At 40.2% G+C, this 23,404-nt stretch overlaps 1 protein-coding gene across 10 annotated transcripts in view; it reads right to left on the bottom strand.

Annotated features, from left to right (window-relative positions):
- The window catches only part of Csnk1g1 (casein kinase 1 gamma 1), a 131,264-nt gene that overhangs the window by 29,826 nt on the left and 78,034 nt on the right, over positions 1–23,404 (bottom strand). For 9 of the 10 annotated variants that reach the window (XM_027411313.2, XM_035443779.1, XM_027411311.2 and 6 more), the window contains 4 exons: positions 11,517–11,668; positions 8,621–8,855; positions 2,905–2,990; positions 28–112 (listed from right to left, as the gene is read on the bottom strand). In XM_027411313.2, the coding sequence (XP_027267114.1) occupies positions 28–112; positions 2,905–2,990; positions 8,621–8,855; positions 11,517–11,668 (558 nt within the window). The remainder of the gene's footprint in view (positions 1–27; positions 113–2,904; positions 2,991–8,620; positions 8,856–11,516; positions 11,669–23,404) is intronic. The other variant, XM_027411314.2, reaches the window with a different exon arrangement.

Genomic DNA, 23,404 nt, shown 5'->3' with positions numbered 1-23,404 from the left:
GGCTGTATTATCCTTTTAGCATCCTACCTGGGAAGTTCTCACAGAGAGCTTCGATGGGAGTATTCCTTTTGGTATCACCAATTTTTTGATATCTCTCTTTTAATGTATCAGCCTGTAGAAAGCAAAGAAAGAAAATTACCTGGAAAAACATACCAAGTAAGTAAGTTAAATGTGTTCTCAGACACTGGGGTTATATTTATTTAATGATTTTACTCTCAATTATGTATGTATATGTATATCTGTGTGTGGAATATGTACCCAAGGAGGCCAGAAAACAACACCATTTCCCTGCAGCTGGAGTTACTGGTGGCTGTGAGCTAACTGATGTGGGTGCTAGGAAATGAACTTGGGTGCCCTACAAGAGCAGTACATGCCAGGCGGTGGGGGCGCACGCCTTTAATCCCAGCACTTGGGAGGCACAGGCAGGTGGATCTCTGTGAGTTTGAGACCAGCCTGTTCTACAGAGTGAGTTCCAGGACAGGCGCCAAAGCTACAGAGAAACCCTGTCTTGAAAAACAAAAAACAAACAAACAAAAAAAGCAGTAAACACTCTTAAACCATTGAGTCATCTTTCTAGTCACCACAATAGTTAAGTTATTTTCATTCAAACTGGTAGGAATTGTTAGTGGATCTCAATTTTTTCCTCTTTAACAAATAAGAATGTATAGACATGCTGTGTTTACATATACAAAAACCCCTGCTGAGTTCTTGAAAGTTTCACTTTGAAAATGTGTTTAGTAATCTCAGACAAGGATAGAAAAGAAGTAAACAAAACATTACACAGTAGCATTCTAAAGATTGTGGCAGCTTAGAAAACTCCCATGGCCACTTAGATCCAACAGTGACTCAGTCTTCTCCCTCTATGATCAGTTCCAGTTTCGTATGTATGTATATATGTATGTATATGAGTGCTCTAGCTGCATGTACACCTTTATGTCAGAAGAGGGAATCGGTCTCATGGTTGTGAGCCACCATGTGGCTGCTGGGAAAGAACTCAGGACCTCTGGAAGAGCAGCCATCTCTCCAGCCCTCAGTTCCAGTGTCAACTAGTATTCAGTTGACATCCAAAGAATAATCTCAGATGAAGTCACACATTTTTGTGACCCTTTCTGCAGTTAGTAATTTCTTTTTCTTTTTCGTTTTCTTTTTTTTTTTTTTTCCCCGAGACAGGGTTTCTCTGTGGCTTTGGGAGCTGTCCTGGAACTAGCTCTTTTGGACCAGGCTGGTCTCCAACTCACAGAGATCCGCCTGCCTCTGCTTCTCGAGTGCTGGGATTAAAGGTGTGCGCCACCAACGCCCGGCTATTTTTCTATTTCAAAGGAGAGAAAAACCACATATACTTACATATTGTCAAGCTGCAAAGAACAGAAGGACAAGAAGTGAAAAACCTCTAAAGGTTTCCAGGTTTGAGGATATAGCTTAGTGACAATGGAAACCAAAAAAAAAAAAAAAAAAAAAAAAAAACAAACAAAACCTTTCCAGACATAATAAAAGTTACCTGCACAATAGGCATTGCTAACAAAGAAGTGTGTGTCAGAGGGTCAAAGCAGTCCAAGTATGGCATTCTCAGGACTGCACACAGAAAGCTTCTGGACCTTGTACTCTTCATTAAGCTCTAGCCAGCCTACTTCTACCAGATTTAAGTAACAGAGAGGAAAAGTAAAGTGGAGAGATTCTAAATCCATCGCTACCACTAAAATGGGGTTGCATGGTCCACATGAGAAGACACACATGACCGAATGATGATGGATGAGAGACATCAGGAGAAAAATTTAAGAAAAAAAAATTTAGAGAATGGAGCTCTGGCTATAGCTCAGAGAAAGAACACTAGCCTAGTATGTACAAGGCCTTGTGTTCAATCAGAGAATGTTCTAGAAAACATAGGAAAATGAATTATTCTGCCTACTCAGAACAAGAAGGTATAGGGATACCTCAAATTACAGATTAAAATTCTTTCCATGCTAATATGTTGAAATAAATTAGAACTAAAATATGTCTTATCTAACTATGTGAAGGGCCTTGGGAAGAGTTAGAAGGTTAAGTTTTAGCCAGGTGGTATTGGTGTTCCCAGGGTGGTACTGGTGTTCGCCTTTAATTCCAGCATTCGGGAGGCAGGCAGATCTCTGTGAGTTCAAGACCAGCCTAGTCTACAGAGTGAGTTCCAGAACAACCAGGGCTGTTACACAGAGAAACCCTGTTTTGAGAAGGAAAAAAACCCTTAAGTTTCCTAGTAACTGCCACAGAATAATTATAATGTTTATAACTATATTAATTGTGTTAATTAATAGTTTACTCACAGGCACTGTACACCATTTACCTAAAGAAAGTGACTAAAACTATATGTTTGCAAAAGATGGCTATTATTTGAAAAGTTACTTATTCAATAATGTATTTGCACAGGAATGTTAAACCTGAATTTTTTTCTGCTATTTTAGTTAAGGTGAGTCCTTTGTCTATGTAGGATGAATAATGATTTTCTAGTTCACCTTAGGAGCTAGGAAAAATCCTGCTGGTTTTTTTAGTAAATGTGTAGCAGCTGCTGTCATCAATTTGTTCTAGAATTTCTGATACCCTGGGAACACTCCTCCTGCTACATAATGATAGTGGAGGAGGGACACCACCATGCAGAGAAAAGCAGCACTGCCAAGGCTGGGAGGGAATGAGAGGAAGGATTATGGAAAATGCAAACACAAAGAGGCAGGATTAAGATAAGAAGGTGAGGAAGCCAAATGTGAACAAGCTGGAGCTCCCAAAGCCCAGTGAACATTGACAATGTGACTGATATCACTAATCCCTGCCTCTCACCTCTGAAGCCAACCTTCCCCATCGTGCATTTTAGAGACACCAAACTAGCAGCCCTTTCATTATCTACTGAGCAAAGAGACAAAGCACTTTCAAGGATACCTTGAGTCCTTGCCAAGGCAGGCTGCCGCGGAGGAAGTACATGAACATATGGCCTAGGGCTTCCAAATCATCTCGACGGCTTTGCTCTAAGAGGGAAGACAGATCACACATTATGTTTGCAGTTATTACAGCAGAAAGAGCTTTAAAACCAAGGAATCCCCCCAAGCCCTTCTGCTCTGGAAAGGCTCTGCTCACTAATCTGTGTATACCTAAGCCAGGAATAATATTTTAGATCAGAACTGAAAAACAGTGGGTGGCCTTCCTTTGTTGCTAACAAGTAAATAATAAGTGAAGAACCGATTCTAAATTAAGACCAAGGCCCAAAATGCTAGACAGTGGGCAAATCACTCTTTACTCAACACTGTTACCTATTTGAATGTGAGATAATACATAAATGAATCAGAACTTGTAGTGTATGAACTGCAGTTACCCTTTGGTTACCATAAGGGAAAGTAAGCAGCACACCAAACAGTTGAAGCTACTTTCAAACAGCCCCCATCAGCTAAGCTTGCAAAGATACAAACTGCAGAATGCCTAGCACACAAGTTTAGCATCTCCGCCCCCCCCCCCCCCCCCCCCCCCCGTGTGTAGCCATGGCTGTCATTCTGCAGACCAGGCTGGCCTTGAATTCACAGAGATATGCCTGCCTCTGTGCCTTCCAAGTGCTGGAATTAAAGGTGTATGCCACCACGGCCCCACTACTCATCATGTTTAGCAATTTTAATTCATCACAAAAATGAACAGTTCAGTTTCAAGTCAACAATCACTTCTTGGTTCCCACTTGTTACATGTATCCATAACCACCGAAAAACTCAGCAAGTTTACTAGTAAGGTGTTGTCTATGAATATGATGCCATTCTTAGAAGGCGTGCATCACCAAAGCCAGGCCAAGGACTGATTTTTAAAAAAAGACATCTTTCTTTTTTTTTTTTTTTTAAAGATTTATTTATTATGTATACAGTGTTCTGTCTGCATGTACACCTGCATCATTATAGATGGTTGTGAGCCACCATGTGGTTGCTGGGGATTGAACTCAGGATCTCTGGAAGAACAGTCAATGCTCTTAACCTCTGAGCCATCTGTCCAGTCCCATTATGGACAGATTTACTGAATAAATAAATATATTAACAAAGAATGAACAGTACTCTACAGGGTAGATGAAAATGTTTCAACTTAAAAACTTATTGTATCACTTTCACATATACATATCATTGTACTTTGGTACTACTTCATATTTGCCTTCCAAAACACTCTTCCTACCCCCAACACCTTCCAGAGTACCCCCTTCTGAAAAAGGCAACTTTGTAAAAGTACTGTGATGGAAGGGTGATGTTCCTTTAATTTTTTTGTTTTGTTTTTGAGAAAGATATCTCACTTGGTAGCCCACAATGGCCTGGCACTCACTGTGAAGCCCAGGCAAGGCTTGAACTTTTGGTGATCCTCCTACCTCTTGCTTATAAAGTACTGAGATTATAGGAATGGGCCACTGAGCCTGACAAGAAGGGTTTTGAAAAGTCAGTTACTAATAGAAAAAGAAGATACCCATGACTAGGGTATGATTCTGTGCCTAGAGCAAAAATCGTTAGGATTAAAAGAAGAAAGGGGGTGGGAAGAACCCTCTTTAAAAGAATGAAATAAGGGCTGGAGAGATGGCTCAGCGGTTAAGAGCACTGACTGCTCTTTCAGAGGTCCCGAGTTCAATTCCCAGCAACCACAAGGTGGCTCACAACCATCCGTTATAAGATCTGGTGCCCTCTTCTGGTGTGCAGATATACATGGAAGCAGAATGTTGTATACAAATAAACAAATAAAATCTTAAAAAAAAAAAAAAAAGAATGAAATAAAACAGCAAGATCTCCAAACAGTTTTGTTTACATGGGTTGCCTGGAATTTGCAGTAAAATATTACACATGATTGAAAACAAGTAGTCAAACGTTTGTTAACTGAACATAAGAAATAATAAGGACAATATGTGAGGTGAACAGAGCAGAAAGGGGGAATTTTTCACACAGTATCACTTTCCCAACTTTTTTGTTTTTTAAGACAAGGTTTCTCTGTGTAACAGACCTAGCTGTCCTACAACTTGCTTTGCAGACTTTTCTGGCCTTGAAATTCCATATGCCTTTTTTTTTTTTTTTTTTGGTTTATCGAGACATGGTTTCTCTGTGTAGCTTTGGAGCCTATCCTTGCACTCGCTCTGGAGACCAGGCTGGCCTCAAACTCACAGCAATCCTCCTGCCTCTGCTTCCCGAGTGCTGGGATTAAAGGCGTGCGCCACCAACGCCCGGCCCTGCCTCCATTTTTATATCTGTTTCCTGTATGTTACAGGAAGCCTCTTGATAATAAAAAAAATCACCAGGCAAGTGATTGAATTGTAGTTAAGTGAGCACTAGAGGGGGAAACTCTCCACAGATTTAAGGATTTTCACACACACACACGCACGCACGCACGCACGCACGCACGAGAAAACCCATAGGTTTTGAGTCCAGAGAAGGATGAAAGCACAGCTGTGGAACAAGAATAGAAAACCATGCACCCTAACTCAGGTGTGAGATCCGGGTCTGGGCTCACCACTTCTATTCATTCAGTCCAATGAAATGAAATCACAGCCAACTCACCTACTTTGGGCCTCAGTTTCCTATGTGAAAAATAAAGTAGTCATTTAGATAATTTGAAAAAGCTTTTTTGAGCTCTAAAAATTTAAAATAATCAATATTAAATCATTAGGTCTTAATTATATTTTCCCCCAAGACAGTGTTTCTCTGTGTATCCCTAATTGTCCTGGAACTCTCTCTGTACAATAGGCTGGCCTCAGACTCACAGAGATTCACCTATCTCTGCCTCCTGAGCACTGGGATTAAAGGTGTGCACCATCAATGCCTGATTAGGTCTTAAAATGTTAAGAATGAAAACCAGCACGTGCTTTTCTCCATACTTGTTTGGACAGTCTGCACTTCTTTAATTCATTAATTCAACCGGCTCTCCTCACTTTTCACAATGGATATTTTTGTTTTCAAAGAAGAGTTTCCATACCAGGAGATAAGCAAGACACAAACATCAAAAAACAAACACAAACAAACAAAACGCCCAGCCTTAGTAGCCTGGTATGACGGCACAAACCTTTTAATCCCAGCACTTGGGAGACAGACACAGGCAGATCTCTGAGTTCCAGGACAGCGAGGCTACACAGAGAAACCCTGACTCAAAAAACCCAAAAAAGACACTGACACCTTGTCTTCAATATGGTGTAGGCTCACTTTCAGCTAATAAGAAAGATGTCCTTGCTTTACATGCACAACACTCCAATTTTAGACTAACCGTTCAAAGAAAAATAGCAACATAACCCCCAGGGGGTCTCACTCACTGCTTAATCACTGGGAGGTGGCTCATCTGATGTAATGCCAGCTAGGAGACCTCTCTCAATTCCATTACAAAATGAAAAGCTATTCTCTGAGTTATTTGATAACACAATTCCCAGGGTCTTTCTCCCCCATTACAACTTACAAAATATAACATATTTCAAAACCAGCAACATTAGAGCTCCTACGGAAACTTCTCTGATGTGATACCTGAGACAGTATGTCAGTTTTGTTTGAGACAGGGTCTCACTATGTAGCTCCAGCTGGCCAGGGACTTGCTTTGCAGATGAGGCTGGTCCTGAACTCTGCCATCTGCCCTCTGCCCTCTTCCTTTGGCTCTAGAGTGCTGAGATTAAAGATGTGCACTACCATACTCAATTACAAGAATTCTTGCTAGGCATGCTGGTATACTCAATTAATCCCAAAACTTTGGAAGGCAGATGTGGAATATTCCTTTATGCTATGTGAATACATGTCTCTGAGACTGGTTTAATAAAGAGGCTGACTGGCCGATAACTGAACAGAATAAGGCTAGGAGGGAGAGCCACACTGAGAATGCCGGGTGGAAGAAGGGAGGAGCCTGAAGTTTCAAGAGGGCGAAGTGGGAAGCAACATTGGCGTGCCAAACTGAGAAACGGTTCCAAGCCACACGGCACAGCATAGGTAAGAAATACATGTTAATTTAAAAAGGAAGAGTTAGCTAGTAACAAGCCTGAACTATGGACCAAGCATTTATAATTAGTATCCAATCTTCCTGTAGGTTATTTGGGAACTGGTGGGTGGGAAAGGAAAGTCCACCTACAGGTAGAGGCAGGCAGATCTCTGGGTTTGAGGCAAGTCAGATCTACAACTGAGTTCCTGGACAGCCAGAGCTACAAAAAGAAACCCTGTCTCAAAACAAACAAACCAAAACCTAAACACACACACACACACACACACACACACACACACACACACACACACACACACACACGAGAGAGAGAGAGAGAGAGAGAGAGAGAGAGAGAGAGAGAGAGGAGAGAGAGAGAGAGAGAGAGAGGAGGGAGGGAGAGTTTTTTTTTTTTTTTTTTTTTACAAAATGGAGAGAACAACCAAAATGTTAGGACATGTTAGAGTTGACCTGAAGAACACTTGAACCTCACAAAAGCCCATTCTGGAGATAATGAGATAATTTTAATGGCAAAGGCAGTACATCAAGATGAAGAAGTACTTCACTTATCACACAGAGTAGATGTTCAAAACATACCTTGAAGAATAATAAAGATAACTACACATGTAATGACCCACTGGGCTAAACATTCTATCCAAGTCACATTTTGCCTGAATGTATATCTGTGTATCACATTGTGTTTCCTGGTACCAGAGAGATCAAAACAGAGTATCAGATCTCCTGCAATTAGAGTTACAGATGGTTATGAGCTGCCATGTGGGTGCTGACAATGGAACCTAGTCCTCTGTAAGAGCAGCCAGTGATCTTAACTGCTGAGCCATCTCTTCAGCTCCTTAATCCATATTTTAGTGAAACCTCGTCACTAACACAGGCACAAGCCTGATGTTTTCCTTTTGTCTGCTAATACACAGGGTCATACAAGTGTAAATACAAGTCTCATTATTAAACCTATTCAATTACTACAATCTTGTTGCAATACCTCAAGTTCTTAGCGGCTGGAGAGATGGCTCAGTGGTTAAGAGCCCTGGTTGCTCTTAACCAATCTATATTGGATTCCCTGCACCCACATGGCCGCTCAGAACAGTCTAACTCTACCAGGAGGCTCCACACCCTCTTCTGGCCTAAGGGTACCACAAATGCATGAACACAGACGTATATGCAAACAAAACACTCATGCAATAATAATAATAAAATGAGATCTAAAATAAAATAACCCAAGTTCTTGGGGCTGGAGAGATGGCTCAGAGATTAAGAGCACCGACTGCTCTTCCAGAGGTCCCGAGTTCAATTCCCAGCAACCACATGGTGGCTCACAACCATCTGTTATGAGATCTGGTGCCCTCTTCTGGTGTGCAGATATACATGGAAGCAAAATGTTGTATACATAATAAATAAAAAAAATCTTTAAAATAATAACTCAAGTTCTTAAATTACTGAGGAATGAAGCAGTAGGAAACACAGTTGAAAAAACAAAAACAAACAAAAACCACAGTTGAAAGAATCAAGACTCCATTAGTATTAAGGTATTTGGGAACATCACTAACTTACCATTTCAATCTTTTAAGTATAAAAAAGTCACTTACCTTGTGATACAACAAATGGTACAAGCTGTAGTGCACAATGTAATGCACAATAAAGTGCTATTGGAAAAGAAAGTAGTTCATATGACCTGCCCTTCTAAACACACCTTTGCCCAGATGCGTGTTGATAGACATGTATCGTGCAGTTCCAGTTAAGCTTTTGTGCTCTCTGTAAGGTATGTGTTTTTTGGTTTCAGGATCAATGTATTCCTTGGCCAGTCCAAAATCTATTATGTGTATTACATGTTCTTTCTTATTGCCTTGTCGGCCAATCAAGAAGTTTTCTGGTTTGACATCTCGGTAAATGAGATTCTTTGAGTGTACATACTCCATTCGAGAAAGCTAAAAGAAAGAAAAAAATAATGGAAATACCTTGAAATAAGCATGTTGGGGGAGTGGGTGTGGGGAAACACGATCCAAAATGCCCCCCCACCCCCCGCCCCCATGAGACAGGCTCTCACTATGTAGCTCTGGCTGTCCCAGAACTAACAGGTTTCAAGGATGAGATCAAAGGCACATGCCATTATACCTGGCCCAAAATATTTCCTAAAATTATGCTTGTCTGTCTGTCTGTCTGTCTGCCGGCCCGCCCATCCATCCATCCATCCATCCATCCATCCATCCATCCATCCATGGGCATGGTGTGGTGATCCGAGTATAACTTGCAGAAGTCAGTTCTTTCTACCATGTGGGCCTGAGGACTAAATTTAGGCTGTCGGGCTTGCTTGGTGGCAAGCATCTTTACCTGATGAGCCATTTCACTGCCCCCAAATATTTTTTTCAGTTTTATTTTTTTCCTTCTCATTGTTTTCTGTATCACTATGCTGTCTAGGTTAGGCCTTGAGATCTTGAACTTAAGTAATCTTCTTATCTAGATCTCTTAAGTAGCTGGCACTGTATGTATATATGCCATTGTCTGACTCAGCATAAGGTTTCAGAAAATAAAATTAAAATAAAACTCATCTCTTGGCTGGGTGTGGTGGTGCATGCCTTTAATCCCAGATGGATTTCTATGAATTGCTTTATATTGGAGAGTTCCAGGACAGCCAGGGTTACATAGTAAGGCCCTGTCTCAAAAAAAAAAAAAAAAAAAAAAAAAAAAAAAAAAAAAAAAAAAATCCATCCCTTATTTATCTTGCACTTCACTGACTTACAAACCAAAACTCCATTTTAAGGTTTTGGTTTTTCAAGACAGGGTTTCTCTGTGGCTTTGGAGGCTGTCCTGGAACTAGCTCTTGTAGACCAGGCTGGTCTGGAACTCACAAAGATCAACCTGCCTCTGCCTCCCGAGTGCTGGGATTAAAGGTGTGCGCCACCAACGCCCAGCCATTTTAAGGTTTCTTTTGTTATTTTATTTATTCATCTGCATGTTTACAGTTTACATATACCAGTTGTGTGCATGTGCCCACAAGGCCAGAGGCTGTCAGATTCCCTGGAACTGGAGTTACAGGCAGTGTGTTAGTTGCCTGACGTAGGTGCTGCAAATCAAATTTAGGTTTTCTGCAAGAGCAGTAACTGCTCTTAACTGAAATCTCTAGCACACCCCATTCCTAGTACTTTTATTATAAATATATAACAACTATCAAGATTAGGAGGAAAAAATGAGACAGTACAATTTGGCTAACATGATAATATTTTTGTAACTTGCAAGCATGCACTCTGAGACAGGTATAGCTGCCACTTTACCTCCTGCCCACACTATGTGTCTTCAGGTGCTCAAGACTCTCTAACCCAAATCTTGGTACTACAGAAATACAAAGGACGTGCAGTCTTTATGCTATAGTAACCACAGCTTGAAATAAGTAACTGTAACATTGTCTCAAATTTCATTAAGTAATTCTATCTATAAAGCATCTCTACATAGCAAAAAGGAGACTTAAATATTTAGATTTTGGTCAGTTTTCAAGTGTTTCCAAATTGCTGCTGGATGATGGTGAAACCACCACTACTTTGAATTAAGATGTACCTGAAGGCTGTGGTGGTACACATCCACCTTAGCACTCAGGAGGCTGAAGCAAGAGGATCTAAAGTTCAAAGCCAGTCTAAGCTGGTGAGACCATCTCAACAAAACAAAACAAAAAATAATATAAAACAAAGCAAAAAAACTCAACATTTGGGCTGGAGAGATGGCTCAGAGGTTAAGAGCACTGAGTGCTCTTCCAGAGGTCCTGAGTTCAATTCCCAGAAACCACATGGTGGGCTCACAACCACCTTAAATGAGATCTGGTACCCTCTTCCAGCCTGCAGGCATACATGCAGGCAGAACATTGTATACATAATAAATAAAATCTTAAAAAAAAATCCAACATTTGAATTCTTCCCTTGAGGGCCTAAAAAACTTCTCATAGAGACTGTTCTAACTGCATAAGCTGGAACTAGTATGTAATTTGGCCGCAAAGCTTCTTGGCCAGCCCCAAAGTATATAATATGCCAGGGAATTAAACATCTCAGCCACATGATTTTGAAAACATTAGTGCAGGGGGTAGTACTTTCAATCTTTTCTAGTTTTCAACAGTGAGAGAAGGAGGGCATGATAAAAACCTTACAGCTTTGTGCCTAAGACCTATAAATAAAATGCTGAAGCAATTACTTGAATGTGCACAACTCCACCTATTCGTCCTCTTTCTCCCTAATGTAAATTATATTCCTGCACTTCAGTTACAGAAAAGGTTCTGCTTCAAGGTGCAAATTCTTAAAATAGAGAAACTGCAGATTCATTGTCACTTCTCTCAGTTAACCCTTTTGTAACCCTCTAAGTTGTGTGACCAAGAACTTACCTTAGTTGTTTGGCATAATACATAATGGCCAAGAATCTTTGAGTCCAAATTATACATAGGAACCAGCTAAAGCAGTTTTAACAGTTAGTTTCAGAAGTCTGCTAGATTCTTCTAGACAGCCATTAAGCCTGTAAAAACTAATTCAGATGTCTAATACATCACCAAAAGGCCAATAAGGATGTGGGCAAGGGATCTATTCATCTTCTGGAATAGCACATCAACTCACCAACTGGATGGCTATCATTAACACTGTCTTCAAAGTAAATGTTCGGTCACAGAGGTCAAATAAGTCCTCTAAGCTAGGGCCAAGGAGCTCCAGCACCATGGCGTTGTACTTCCCACATGGTCCAAAGTAATATACCTGTGGGAGGCCTTCACCTGAAAGCAGAGGGGGGAATGGGGTACAGAGTGGGAGACACAAAAACCAAAATATAAGACAACTGCATAAGCAATGAATATAATATAAAGTATAATCTGTGAGATTTCAATTTCCTTTCACAGTCCCTCATGGAAAAGTTAAACTGAGTATAATAGCTTCAATGGGAACCATTACTGGGTGGAAAAGGCTAAGTCACTGCACAATATGTTCAAATAAGCAGTTATTTAACACCAGAGTGCCAAAGGCATTTCCACTACTATATAAAAGAAAATGGTCCCTGATCCATTATTGGTTCAGAGGGTAAACTGTTCTTCCCAAAGGATGCCTGAAAGTGCAGTATCATAAAAGGTTCAAAGGAAGCCTCGCTGAGCTCAAATCCACAGGCTAGCAGACCTTGTTACATTAGCTGGTTTCATTAGCACTCCTAGTGCTTACTGCTAAAGCCAAAGGGAGTTGTTTGCAACCACTGCCCCCTGGGGAATTCTGACTGAAGAGGCATGGTCCAAGGAGGTGCAGCCTGGCCCTAGGCCAGCACAACTGGCTTTCTTTTCACACAGAATCTCTGTAGGGCTTTGTTTTCTTTCAGCTAGGAGCCAGCAGACACTTAGCATTTGGTTGCTGTAATTAGGAAAAGAAAAGGGGAAACTAAAAATCTCAAAAGCTGCAGTTTTCCCAAATTTGAAATTCATAGGTATCCGAAGCTAAAAATCTGGATCTTCTCACCTAAATATCAACTTGTGAATGAATTTCTTTTTACAGTAAATTATAAAAACAAGGTAGGTATTCAGTAAATGTTTATAAAATGATACCACATGAGATTAGCAGATACTAAGAAAGCTCCAACACATTAAAAAATTATCTCAGCTCATCTAGCAGCAACATTTCAACCTCACACATGTATACACTAATCTACAGTTAAGCATGTTGTTACTGCTCCCCCACCCAAGTTTTTCAAGACATTACAATTTTATCCATCTTTTATTTCTTTATTGTGGGGGTGTTGAGACAGGGTTTCTCTGTGTAGCCCTGGTTGTTCTGGAACTCACTCTGTAGACCAGGTTGTCCTCTTGCGTCTGTTTCCTGAGTGCTGGGACTATAGGCATGCACCATCATGCCCAGCATCCATCTATTTTTATTTTTATTTTTTTGTTTTTGGGGGTAAGATTGAGACAAAGTTTCTCTGTGTAACAGTCCTAGTGAAGGAACCAGCTTCCCTTTTGGCAGCCATAACAGCCGAACATGTGCTTGCCATAAACCTGCCTTGGTCACTAGAAAGTCAGATGCCTGTCTCGTGACAAGGAACCAATCGGAAGTTAGCTGGTGGTGTTATGCTTTACGACCCTGGGTGTGCTTTACGGACAAGCGCACAGCAATGACGTAGAGAGCATAGCAACCACCCTGGGAGGGCCTATGGGCCATAACAACCAGTTGACCAATCAACACAGGGCAAGCCCTCCAAGCCTGGAAGCACACCAATCGCGAGCCTGTACATACCCCTAGACACTCCCCTTACGCTGCCCTATAAGATCTTTTGGGAGACCCTAGGAGCCGTCTTTGCTAGCTGCCTGCCATGGTGGGTGGGTGAAAGACCTGAGCTAACATGGGGTTAGCTCGTTAAATTACAATAAAGCCTCATGCAGTTTGCAGCAAGCTCTCAAATCCGCCTGGTGATTGGGGTGACCGAGAACATGGCCTGGGACCCCGGATACTTGAGTTTTCGGGGGTCTAACACTAGCTATTCTGAAATTTACTATGTAGACCAGGCTGGCCTCAAACTCAGAGAAATACTTGCCTCTCCCTCCCAAGCCTGGGATTAAAGGCCTGCACCACTATGCCTGGTTCCATCTTTTTAATTTTTAAAAGAATTATTTTGGGTGCTAGAAATGGCTCAACGTTAAAGGCTAGGCTCACAACCTATATGTAGGTGTACCATGGGTGTACAGGTGAATATGGAGTCCAGAAGGGGGCATCTGGTCCAATGGAGCTGGACTAACAGGTGGTTATGAGACGGTGCTAGGAACTGAATTCTGGTCCTCTGGAAAAGCAGGAAGAGCTCTTCATGGCTGAGCAGTCTCTCCAGCCATCATTCTTTTTTTAATTTATATGGATGAAATATAGGCAGAATCAATGTCCATCTAACCATCCTTTCCCTTAGGGAAGGCCTTATATACTTGGCGTTACAGTGACTCATTGTCACAGTGCATATTTAGCTACTTCACATACTGCATTAATCTTTTTCCTCTTAGACACTAAACAACTTGAGTATTTTTAATAAGTTCATGCCTATACTCCATCATCTAATAAGGTACTCTTGCTCCTACCAATTCTGGAGTTATTTTTATTCTGTTTCCAAACAGAAACAGGATTTAAACTGGAATGTCTTTTTTCCCCCTCCTCCTGTTGTTCTGAAGTAATTTTTTTCCAAGATTTTAAACATACAAAGTGTTGTTTCCAAGGAGTCTTGCTGAGAAATTCAATTTAGAACATTCTAACCAAGAGGTTAACTGTTTTTATCTACCAAACCATGATAGATAGAGTTTGGGGATATTTTAAATTTATGCTCTAAATTTTTTTTTAAAAAAGTCTCTAAAAGTTTATTTTCCTAACATTAGTATTATATTTCCCAGAGCTAGTTGTAGCAGGGTCTGTTAGTTGTCTGGCCAATATTCATTGTTTCTTTCTCCCTATTCACCAAAAGAACTTTGGAGTGTGTGTATTTATGTGTGTGCAATACAGATGTATACATTGGTGTGTACGCTAGAGTCACTCTCTGGTGTTGCTCCTGTCTTTGCCTCATCAGCACTGTGTACCACTGTGCTTGGCTTTTCACATGGGTACCAGGTGGGGTCTTAAATTTACTGACTGAGCTATCTCTCCAGTCCCCAGAACTTCTGAGCACTGCAAAAGGCAACCTGCACAGTTACAACTGATTATAGGAATGCTCAATGAGATAGAAGCAGAAGTTTTGGGGGTAGGGTGGTTCTATATAGAAAAGCTCTTTCCAGAGAGCTAATTCAAGTTATGGAACTCCAGAAGACAAGGAGAATCACAAAGTCCCTTTAAGATATAGTATAGCAACAGGAATAGATGTAGCAACCCAAAGATCCTGATATATGATGTTTGTGGAATGGTCACACATTTTCCATCCATCTATACACCCACACTTTTTTTTTTTTTTTTTTTGGATGCTGAGGATTGAACCCTAGGTAAGTGTTCTACCACTAAACTACATCTTTAGAGCTGTTCTAGATTTTTTTCTTAATCTGAGCTACAGGTACATGCTTTATTTAAAAAAGAAAAACCAAAGGTAATTCTCCTTAATATGGCTGAATTCCAAGTCTAGGCACACAATCCTTCTTTTAAACACAGGCTCCAAGTCAAGTCTACTTAGTTAAAAATGGGAGTACCGTCGGGCGTTGGTGGTGCACACCTTTCATCCCAGCACCGGGAGGCAGAGGCAGGCAGATCTCTGTGAGTTCGAGGCCAGCCTGGTCTACAAGAGCTAGTTTCATAACAGCCTCCAAAACCACAGAGAAACCCTGTCTCAAAAAAAATTAAGTTGCGACTATAATTTTCTTCTAGCTACCTTCTAGATTGATCTTTGTAAGGCCACAAAATAAGTATGAATTAAACTTAGATTCCATGTGGAGCTGTATTAAAACGTAAGGTATTAGTGGCACGCAAGTAGAAAATGTTCACCTGAAATATCTCTGAAACTTAAAACAAAAAACAGAGGAAGTGATTTTGCTTCACACCTTCTGAATTAGAATTTCCAGGAGTGGAGCAGAAGCAAACTAGCAGCCCCAACTAGAAGCTGCACCTGGAGGGGAGAAACAAAGGGCATTGCTTTGTTTTATGACTTATACATTACTAGGACTCAGAAAATACAAACAAACCAGTTTCTACACAGTTCTTTCAGATTGGAACAACTGAACTTATTAGTCTATTCATCTGAGATTTCTTTTGTCTCACTATATGTACTCCACACTGGCCTCAAACTTGCTATCTTCCTGCCTTAACTTCCTGACTGTTGGCACTGCAGGTATGAGTCACTACACCCAGCATGGACAAAACATCTTTTAAAGGAATAATTTTAAGATTATTTAAAAGGCTTCCTGAGGGTGAAGGCAGTTTTCTGTGCCAAGTTTCTTGGGTTATTACAAGAAATGGACTATCAAGCAGGAAACTTTGTGAGGGAGATGTAGTCGTAATTTAATAGAACTGTTTGTACAAAGAGCTGCCTGTAGAAGTGCTATTCTGTGCCTGTGTATTTTTCATGGCTACCAAAGAATAGTAACAGACCTCCACTACTCTCTGGTTAGAGATTACCATACAATAATGTTTTACCCACTCCTTGGTTGAATGCAAGTGAAGATCCTGAATCTTTCACTCTTCTGGATAGCCATCTCCAATTCACTGGTCAATAAAATTTAAATTAACATTATGTTGTAGAATTCTCTAATAAGACCTGGAGTAAGGGCAGTATAAATGCAATACAAGCTACACACACACACACACACACACACACACACACACACACACACACACACACACACACACGACTAATACAAAATAAACAAGGCACTTCCTGTAAATAATTATGAAAGAAATGGGATAGGAAAGCTGAGCAAAGCAAATATGCACTGGATTTTTTTTATTACAGCCTATCACAAACTAAGGTAGGTTTATAATATCTGTCTCTCTCTCTGAGGGGTACAGGGTTTCACTGTCATCTCAGCTAAAGAACTCACTCTGGTCCAGGCTGGCCTTGAACTTGAAATAATTTTATTTTTGTCTCTTGAGGTCTGGCGTGTCAGGTTTAAAACTACCACATCAGGCTAGTCTTATAATCTTTTATCTGCTCTGGAAATAATGCATTCATAAATCAGCCAAAGAACAGTTTAATCACAGGTTAAATCCTCAATAAACCTAAAGTACAAGATTATATATCACATCATCCTGAGTATTTTTCCAGAAATAGTCCTTACATTTAGCAAAAGCATTTTCTTATAAATCCTGCAAGCCATGTGTCTCACACATATACCAAGTTTTATAGCATAGGAAGTAAGGTTATTACACCAGTTAATTATCAGTGTACCATATATTTAATTTGGGTTAAACCTAACAAACCACCATTAATTGTTTATTATTACCCAAGCTGTCCAAGATGCTGGCTTCTACCTAAAAGGTCCCATAATGCACTATGATCAGTAACTATTCTAAGCAGAGATATTTTAAATCAGGCTGAGAACTGAAACAGAAGCACCTGAAATTTTTGGTAATTTACTCATATTACTATCTAATAATTAGCCTCCAATTCTTTTTTTTGTTTGTTTGTTTGTCTAGTTTAGTTTTGTTTATCAAGACAGGGTTTCTCTGTGTAAAATCGTTGGCGGTCCTGGAATTCAATTTGTAGATCAGGCTGGCCTGAAACACACAGAGACCTGCCTGCTACTGTCTCTCAAGTGTTGTGATTAAAGCAGTGCACCACCACAGCCTGGCCAATTCTTTAAAATAAAACAAAACAAGCTATATTGTCTAACTGTGAAGCAAATTCTATCTATAATAAAATTCAAATATAAAAATAGTATATATTAAAATTTCAATCTGGAGGACTGCTGTTGAGTTTGAGGCCAGTGTGGGTTACAGTTTTGTCTCAAAAACAAACAAACTCCAGAAAAAAAAACAAAAAACAAAAAACACAAAGGCCTGGGGAGATGGCTCAGCAGGTGAGAGTACTTGCTGTGAAGCACCAGGATGAGTCCATATGCATGATTGATAAGACATAAGAGACAATGTAGGTTTGTAACTTTTTTCTTTTTGGTGGGTGGTGGTGGTGGTGGTGGTGGTTTCACTATATTTGAGGCTAATGAGAAAGTCACTTTGTAGCCCAGGCTGGCCTCAAACTCACAGTAACCACAGCTCTGTGGATGATAGAGACAGGATTGCTGGGGCTGCCACCAGTTTAAGGTATAGTAAAATGCCCTCCCTACGGGATAAAACCCTGGTGTGCATGTGTGTATACACATCAAACAAAAGCTTACGTGTGCGCACGAGCACGCGCGCGCGCACACACACACACACACACACACACACACACACACACACACACACACACACACACGACTAATACAAAATAAATAAGTATAAATAAATAAAATTAAATAAAAATACAAATATAGGGTTCTGGGTGTGGTAGTACACACCTTTAATCCCAGCACTTCGGAGGCAGAAAAAGGAAGAAGGCAGATTTCAATTCTAGGCCAGCAAGAGCTACATAGTGAAACCCCATCTTTAAAAAAAAAAAAAGAAAAGAAAAAAATTAACCATGAGTAGTAGCATATGCCTTTATTCCTAGCACTTAGGAGGTAGACAGGTGGATCCCTATCAGGTTGAGGTCATCCTGGACAACACAGAGGGTTTCAGGACAATCAGAGCTACATAGAGAAATCCTGTGTCAAAAAATATTAAATAAAATTCACTTTTTAAAAAGTATATATTAGCAGTGACTATTTTCTAAAGTCAAGCTCAAGAAACCTTGACAAACATAATGACCTTGACAAACCCTTTTTACTTTAAGGAGTCACTCAGTTCCAACAGATTGGCTTTCACAGCTAATGCTTTTAGCCTCTATACATTTTGCTACTCAAAGAGTTTAAGTTTTAAGAAAACTTATGGTATGCCTCCAATCCCAGCACTGTGGAGGCAGAAGCAGGAGGACTGTCCATGAACTCAAAGCCATCTAGAGGTACACACAGTGAGGATTACATAGTGAGACCCAAATCCTGTCTCAAAAACCAAAACCAACCAAAAACAAGCACAAGGATGGTAGGGTAAAGGGGGGTAGTGAGGAAGTAAAATAGGAAACTAATTCGTAACCTTTAAAATGCAGAGTAACTTTACAAAAACAATGTACTGGCACAAAGATAAAATGTTTCTGTTTGGAACGTATGCTTACCTTAAGATACACATGCAAAGAACAATACAAACTCAGCAGATTTTAAATGTATATGGAATGCAAAATAAATAGATTCTGCCCTCCATGCTTATCTGAATTTCCTTGCAGTTAAAAAAAAAAAAGTTCTTACTGGGCAGTGGTGGCACACCTTTAATCCCAGTGCTCAGGAGACAGAAACAGTCAGATCTTAATTTGAGGCCAGCCTCGTCTACAGAGCAAGTTCCATGACAGCCAAGGCTACACAGAAAAACCCTGTCTTGAAAAAGAAAACAGAAAGAAAGGAGGAAGGAAGGAAGGAAGGGAGGGAAGGGAGAGAGGGAGGAAGAGAGGAAGGAAAAAGTTCTTTTGGGCCCAAGCCTCAGTACAAAAGATTCAAAGTAACTCAAAGTTGCAATCTTTCACACTTCGACTTTCTTCCATGATGGCAGTTTACAGTTTACCTTGTGCTATTCCCCTAAATAGGTGAACCTCCAAGCAAAAGTACTAAAGCTACACTCCAAGGTCTTTACTTTCTAAGCACCCAAAAAACTGAGTGTGGCAGCAAGAGCTGCAATCTCAGTTATTAGGGAAACTAAGGAACAAAGATCACAGGTTCATGGTCAGTTAAACACAATGAAGATTCTGTGTGAAAAAAAAAAAAAAAAAAAAAAAACAACAACCAACAGATTAAACTATAACCATAAAACCTGTCCCACCTACAAAGATGATCTGAGGGTGTAATATGCAAAGGAAATTCGATTATAGCCATCTCTCTCTGCTGTGCCTCCATCAATTTATAGATAAGTACATAACTTTGGTTCTGTCTACCTTGGTCTTTCATGATACTCAAGAAGCTTTCCTATCTCATTAGAATCTCACTTATCCTGTGAAGGGGGAAAAAAAAACAATATACTAATATACCCATTTTACAGATGAGGTTGAATCCCCAAGGAACTCTATGAAATAATATGACCATGTAATAATATAACAGCAGAGCTCATGGAGATGGTTACTACAGGACAAAGGTGCAGTTACATACACCATGGATAAGCTGGGCAAAGAGACAGTTAATATCTAGGGCAAGATAGCCCCCAATTTCATCATTTCATTCCAAATAGTACGAAATTTAGTGTGTAATTTAAAACTGAAGAAGAATTCACTTCTGGAATTTTTCATGTAATATTTTCAAATAATGGGTACCTGGAAAACTAAACATTATAATTGTGACTTCTCACTCCTGTGAACCAAGTAAGCCTCTCATTTGAGTTTGAAATGGGATGTCTAGCCTTCCTAAATGAAAGGGTCCAGACAAACATTTATATAATACTGGAAAACAAAAATCCTTATTCTTATTTTATTTATGAGATGCTGGAGAATAAAACCCAAGTCTTTTGGTATGCTTGGCTATGAGCTATAGACCCAGCGCTAATTTGGGGGGGGGGCATTTATATAAACAAGTCTTGAATGTTAAACTCTTTGAAGATTAAATGACAAGTCAAGGAGTACATACATACTTTTAACATTTTGCTGGTGTCAGACAGCTTCAAGTCACTGGTGGAAAATGTCTGAGAAAAACAACTTAAAAGGGGAAAATGTTTACTTTGTTTTAGAGGTTTCACTTCAATGCTTTTAGGGCTTGTGGCAAGGCAGAAGCATGCTGCTATGTCATGACAACCAATAAGTAAGTGTCCCAATATCACATTCAAAATGTGCTATCTCAAAAGGTTCTGCCACCTTCCAACAGTACCACAAGCTGATATTACGGATATTTCAAAACCAAGAGAATCCTTCTTTCAAAATTTAATGTCACATGTAGAGAATCTCACTCATGGTATTATATAGGTCTACTATAAGTAATGTTTTATAGTTTTAGATAGGCAAGGGTATTTTTATTCCCTTTTTTATTGGTAATTGATCTGAAGTGACTTGCTCAGGTGAGTGGAAAAGTCAAGTCTTAAAATCCTGACTTCTACCCTTCAAGTCTTGGTCTCAGGCTTTTCTGCTACATCACATATACTTATCTGTGATCTAAATTCATACACTTTAAGAATGGTGGCATGATCTCTGGGTCACATTACCTTGACAGGAACAAAACCTATTTTTTCACTACCATATAAGTATATACAAGTCCCAATGACAGTCAGAAACACTGATGATTAGGTTGATAGATTATTAATGCAAATGATTAAGAAAATATTTCTGTTACAGATACACAGCTAAGATTATAATAATCTAAATACTGTTTTAAAAATAAAACTTTTCAACTGGATGTGGTGGTGTATGCCTGTAATCTCTGCAAGCAGATTTCCATAAATTTTAGGTCAGCTTGGTTTATATGGCAAGTCACAGGCCAGCCAGAGCTACACAGTGACATCCTGTGTCAAAATCAACCAACCAACCAACCAACCAACCAACCAACCAACCAACCAACCAACCACACACACACACACACACACACACACACACACACACACACACACCCTACCAAGGAATCAATCTTCAAATTAAGCTTAAAAGTCAAATATATCAAGTAGGACTTAAGAAAACACTTGGTAGATATTTAGAATAATACAGAAAATATAAAAGGCAGATAAGAATGTTTTGATCACCTGTGGGCTTGTATCATAAATTGTTCTGAGAAGTGTCCCAACTGGAAAAACAAGGCCATACTATGCAGATGTGGCTGTGTCACCAAAGCTCATGGTAAAACTTGGTTGTCCAGGCAGCAAGGTTGGAAGTTGGGCTTTTAGGAGAGGCTGATGGCTCTTTGCATAATAATGTGCAGGGATGAACTCTAGTTCCCACAAGCGCCATCTGTTGTATCTGGGTTTAAGAAGTAGCTCAGTGGTAGAGGGCTTACCCAGCCTCTGTGTTTGATCCTCAGCACCACAGAAACAAATACACAGACAGGCCTAGGATGTGCCTTGCTTCCCTGGCTTCTCTTCTCTTTTATAAGCACTGGTTTGTCCTTGTATTTTGTGCCACCCACCCCCACTCAGGGATGGACCCGAGGCTGTTCGGGTGGCTCCGATTACAGCCCCCAAGGACATCAGTCCCGAATAGATAGCCTCTGTAGCGTGGGACTGATACAAGCCAGGCTCCCGCACATGAGTTGTATAATGTCTTCACCAGAAGACGAGCAGAAGCTTGTATCCATGATCTTCTTGAACACCCAGAAACAGGAATTTAACATTTTTTAAAAAATAAATTACTATTTTAAGTATCTGTTACAGCAACAAAAAAGTAACTACAACATTCACTAACAATGGCTAAACACAACACAGAGGCATAATGTACCCTTATTATTGTAGTACCCACTCTTTAAGAACAAAACAGCCTTGGGAAGGTAAAGTAAGTGTCACTTTCATTTTCTAAATGAAATGGTAGAAGTGGTTGGCCACAGAACACTTAGCCAAGAGAATAGATGCTGAAGGCTGTCATGCTTTTTGTATTTTATGCTTCACAAGTATGACTCTATTAGAAAAGAAGTGACCTGGAAGAACATTCAGATAATTCTACAATTTTGGTTACTTTAAAAGGCACAAAGATGGCAGATGGTGTTGGTGGTGCTTGCCTTTAATATCAGCACTCGGGAGGCAGAGGTAGAGGCAGGTGGGATCTTTGTGAGTTTGAGACCATCTTGGTCTACAGAGCTAGTGCCAGGACAGGCTCCAAGCTAGAGAGAAACCCTGCCTCGAAAAGCAAATAAATAAATGAAATGAAATAAAAGGCATGAAGACACTTAAAAAAAAGAAAAGTGAATTAATCTACCCTGTGGAGTTTTTAAAAATTATTTATTTGTATTTTATGTACATTGGTGTTATGCCTGCATTATGTATCTGTCTGAGGTTATCGGATCTCCTAAACAGGAGTTTTAGGCAGTTGTGAGCTGCCATACGGATGCTGGGAGCTGAACTCCGGTCCTCTGGAAGAGCAGCTAGTGCTCTTAACCACTGAGCCATCTATCTAGCCCCTATCCTGTAGAATTTTAACCTGAAGAATGATAATATTGATAGACTATGAACTAAAGTATGGTGATATTTTGTTTGTGATCTAATATAGCTCTCCTGAAGATCAGAGTGCAAAGCTAGCCACAGTCAAAGAAGACAGGCAGTGGTGGTACACACCTTTAATCCAAGCACTCAGGAGACAGGAGCAGATGGATCTCTGTGAGCTCAAGGCCACCTGGGGCTACAGGAGAGTGAATCAGTCTAAAAGAGAAACAGAGCTCACACCTTTAATCCCAGAACCAGGGAGGTGGAGACAGGAGTGATATGGCTGGGCAGAGAAGGGGGGAGGAGACAGAAACTCATAGCAGTCTGGGCAGCTGGAGATTTGGTGGAGAACAGTGCAGTCTGGAGATACAATCTGAGGACAGGACCACCCCTTAGGTCTGAGCATTGGCAGAGGTGAGAACTCTCTAGTGGCTGGCCACTTAGCTTTTCTGATCTTCAGCTTTAACCCCAGTATCTGTCTCTGGATTTTTATTTTATTATTAAGATCAACTAGAATTTGTGCTATACTAAGGTAACAAATACTTTCCTTACAAAAGCACAATATTAAAATGGGAGCGTCAAACAAACAAACAAAAAATGGGAGCGTCCTATTCATGTTTCAAAAGTAGCACCATAAAAGGTCAATCTTCTAAGTCAGTCTAATAGTTAAACATTAACACCGGATTTAAAAGACAATTTGGCACGCTGGCATGGGAATGCTCTGCTTCTATTCAACATGTCTGATGGTTACTTTGTGCATTTATCTAACACACTCGAAAGAAAAAGTAAGCAGCAGAGAGGGA

The sequence above is a fragment of the Cricetulus griseus genome, chromosome 4 (assembly GCF_003668045.3).
Source record: "Cricetulus griseus strain 17A/GY chromosome 4, alternate assembly CriGri-PICRH-1.0, whole genome shotgun sequence".
In the NCBI taxonomy this organism is placed as follows: Eukaryota; Metazoa; Chordata; class Mammalia; order Rodentia; family Cricetidae; genus Cricetulus; species Cricetulus griseus.
Note: the sequence above shows the minus strand (reverse complement) of the source record. Positions and strands in the feature narration are given on the sequence as shown.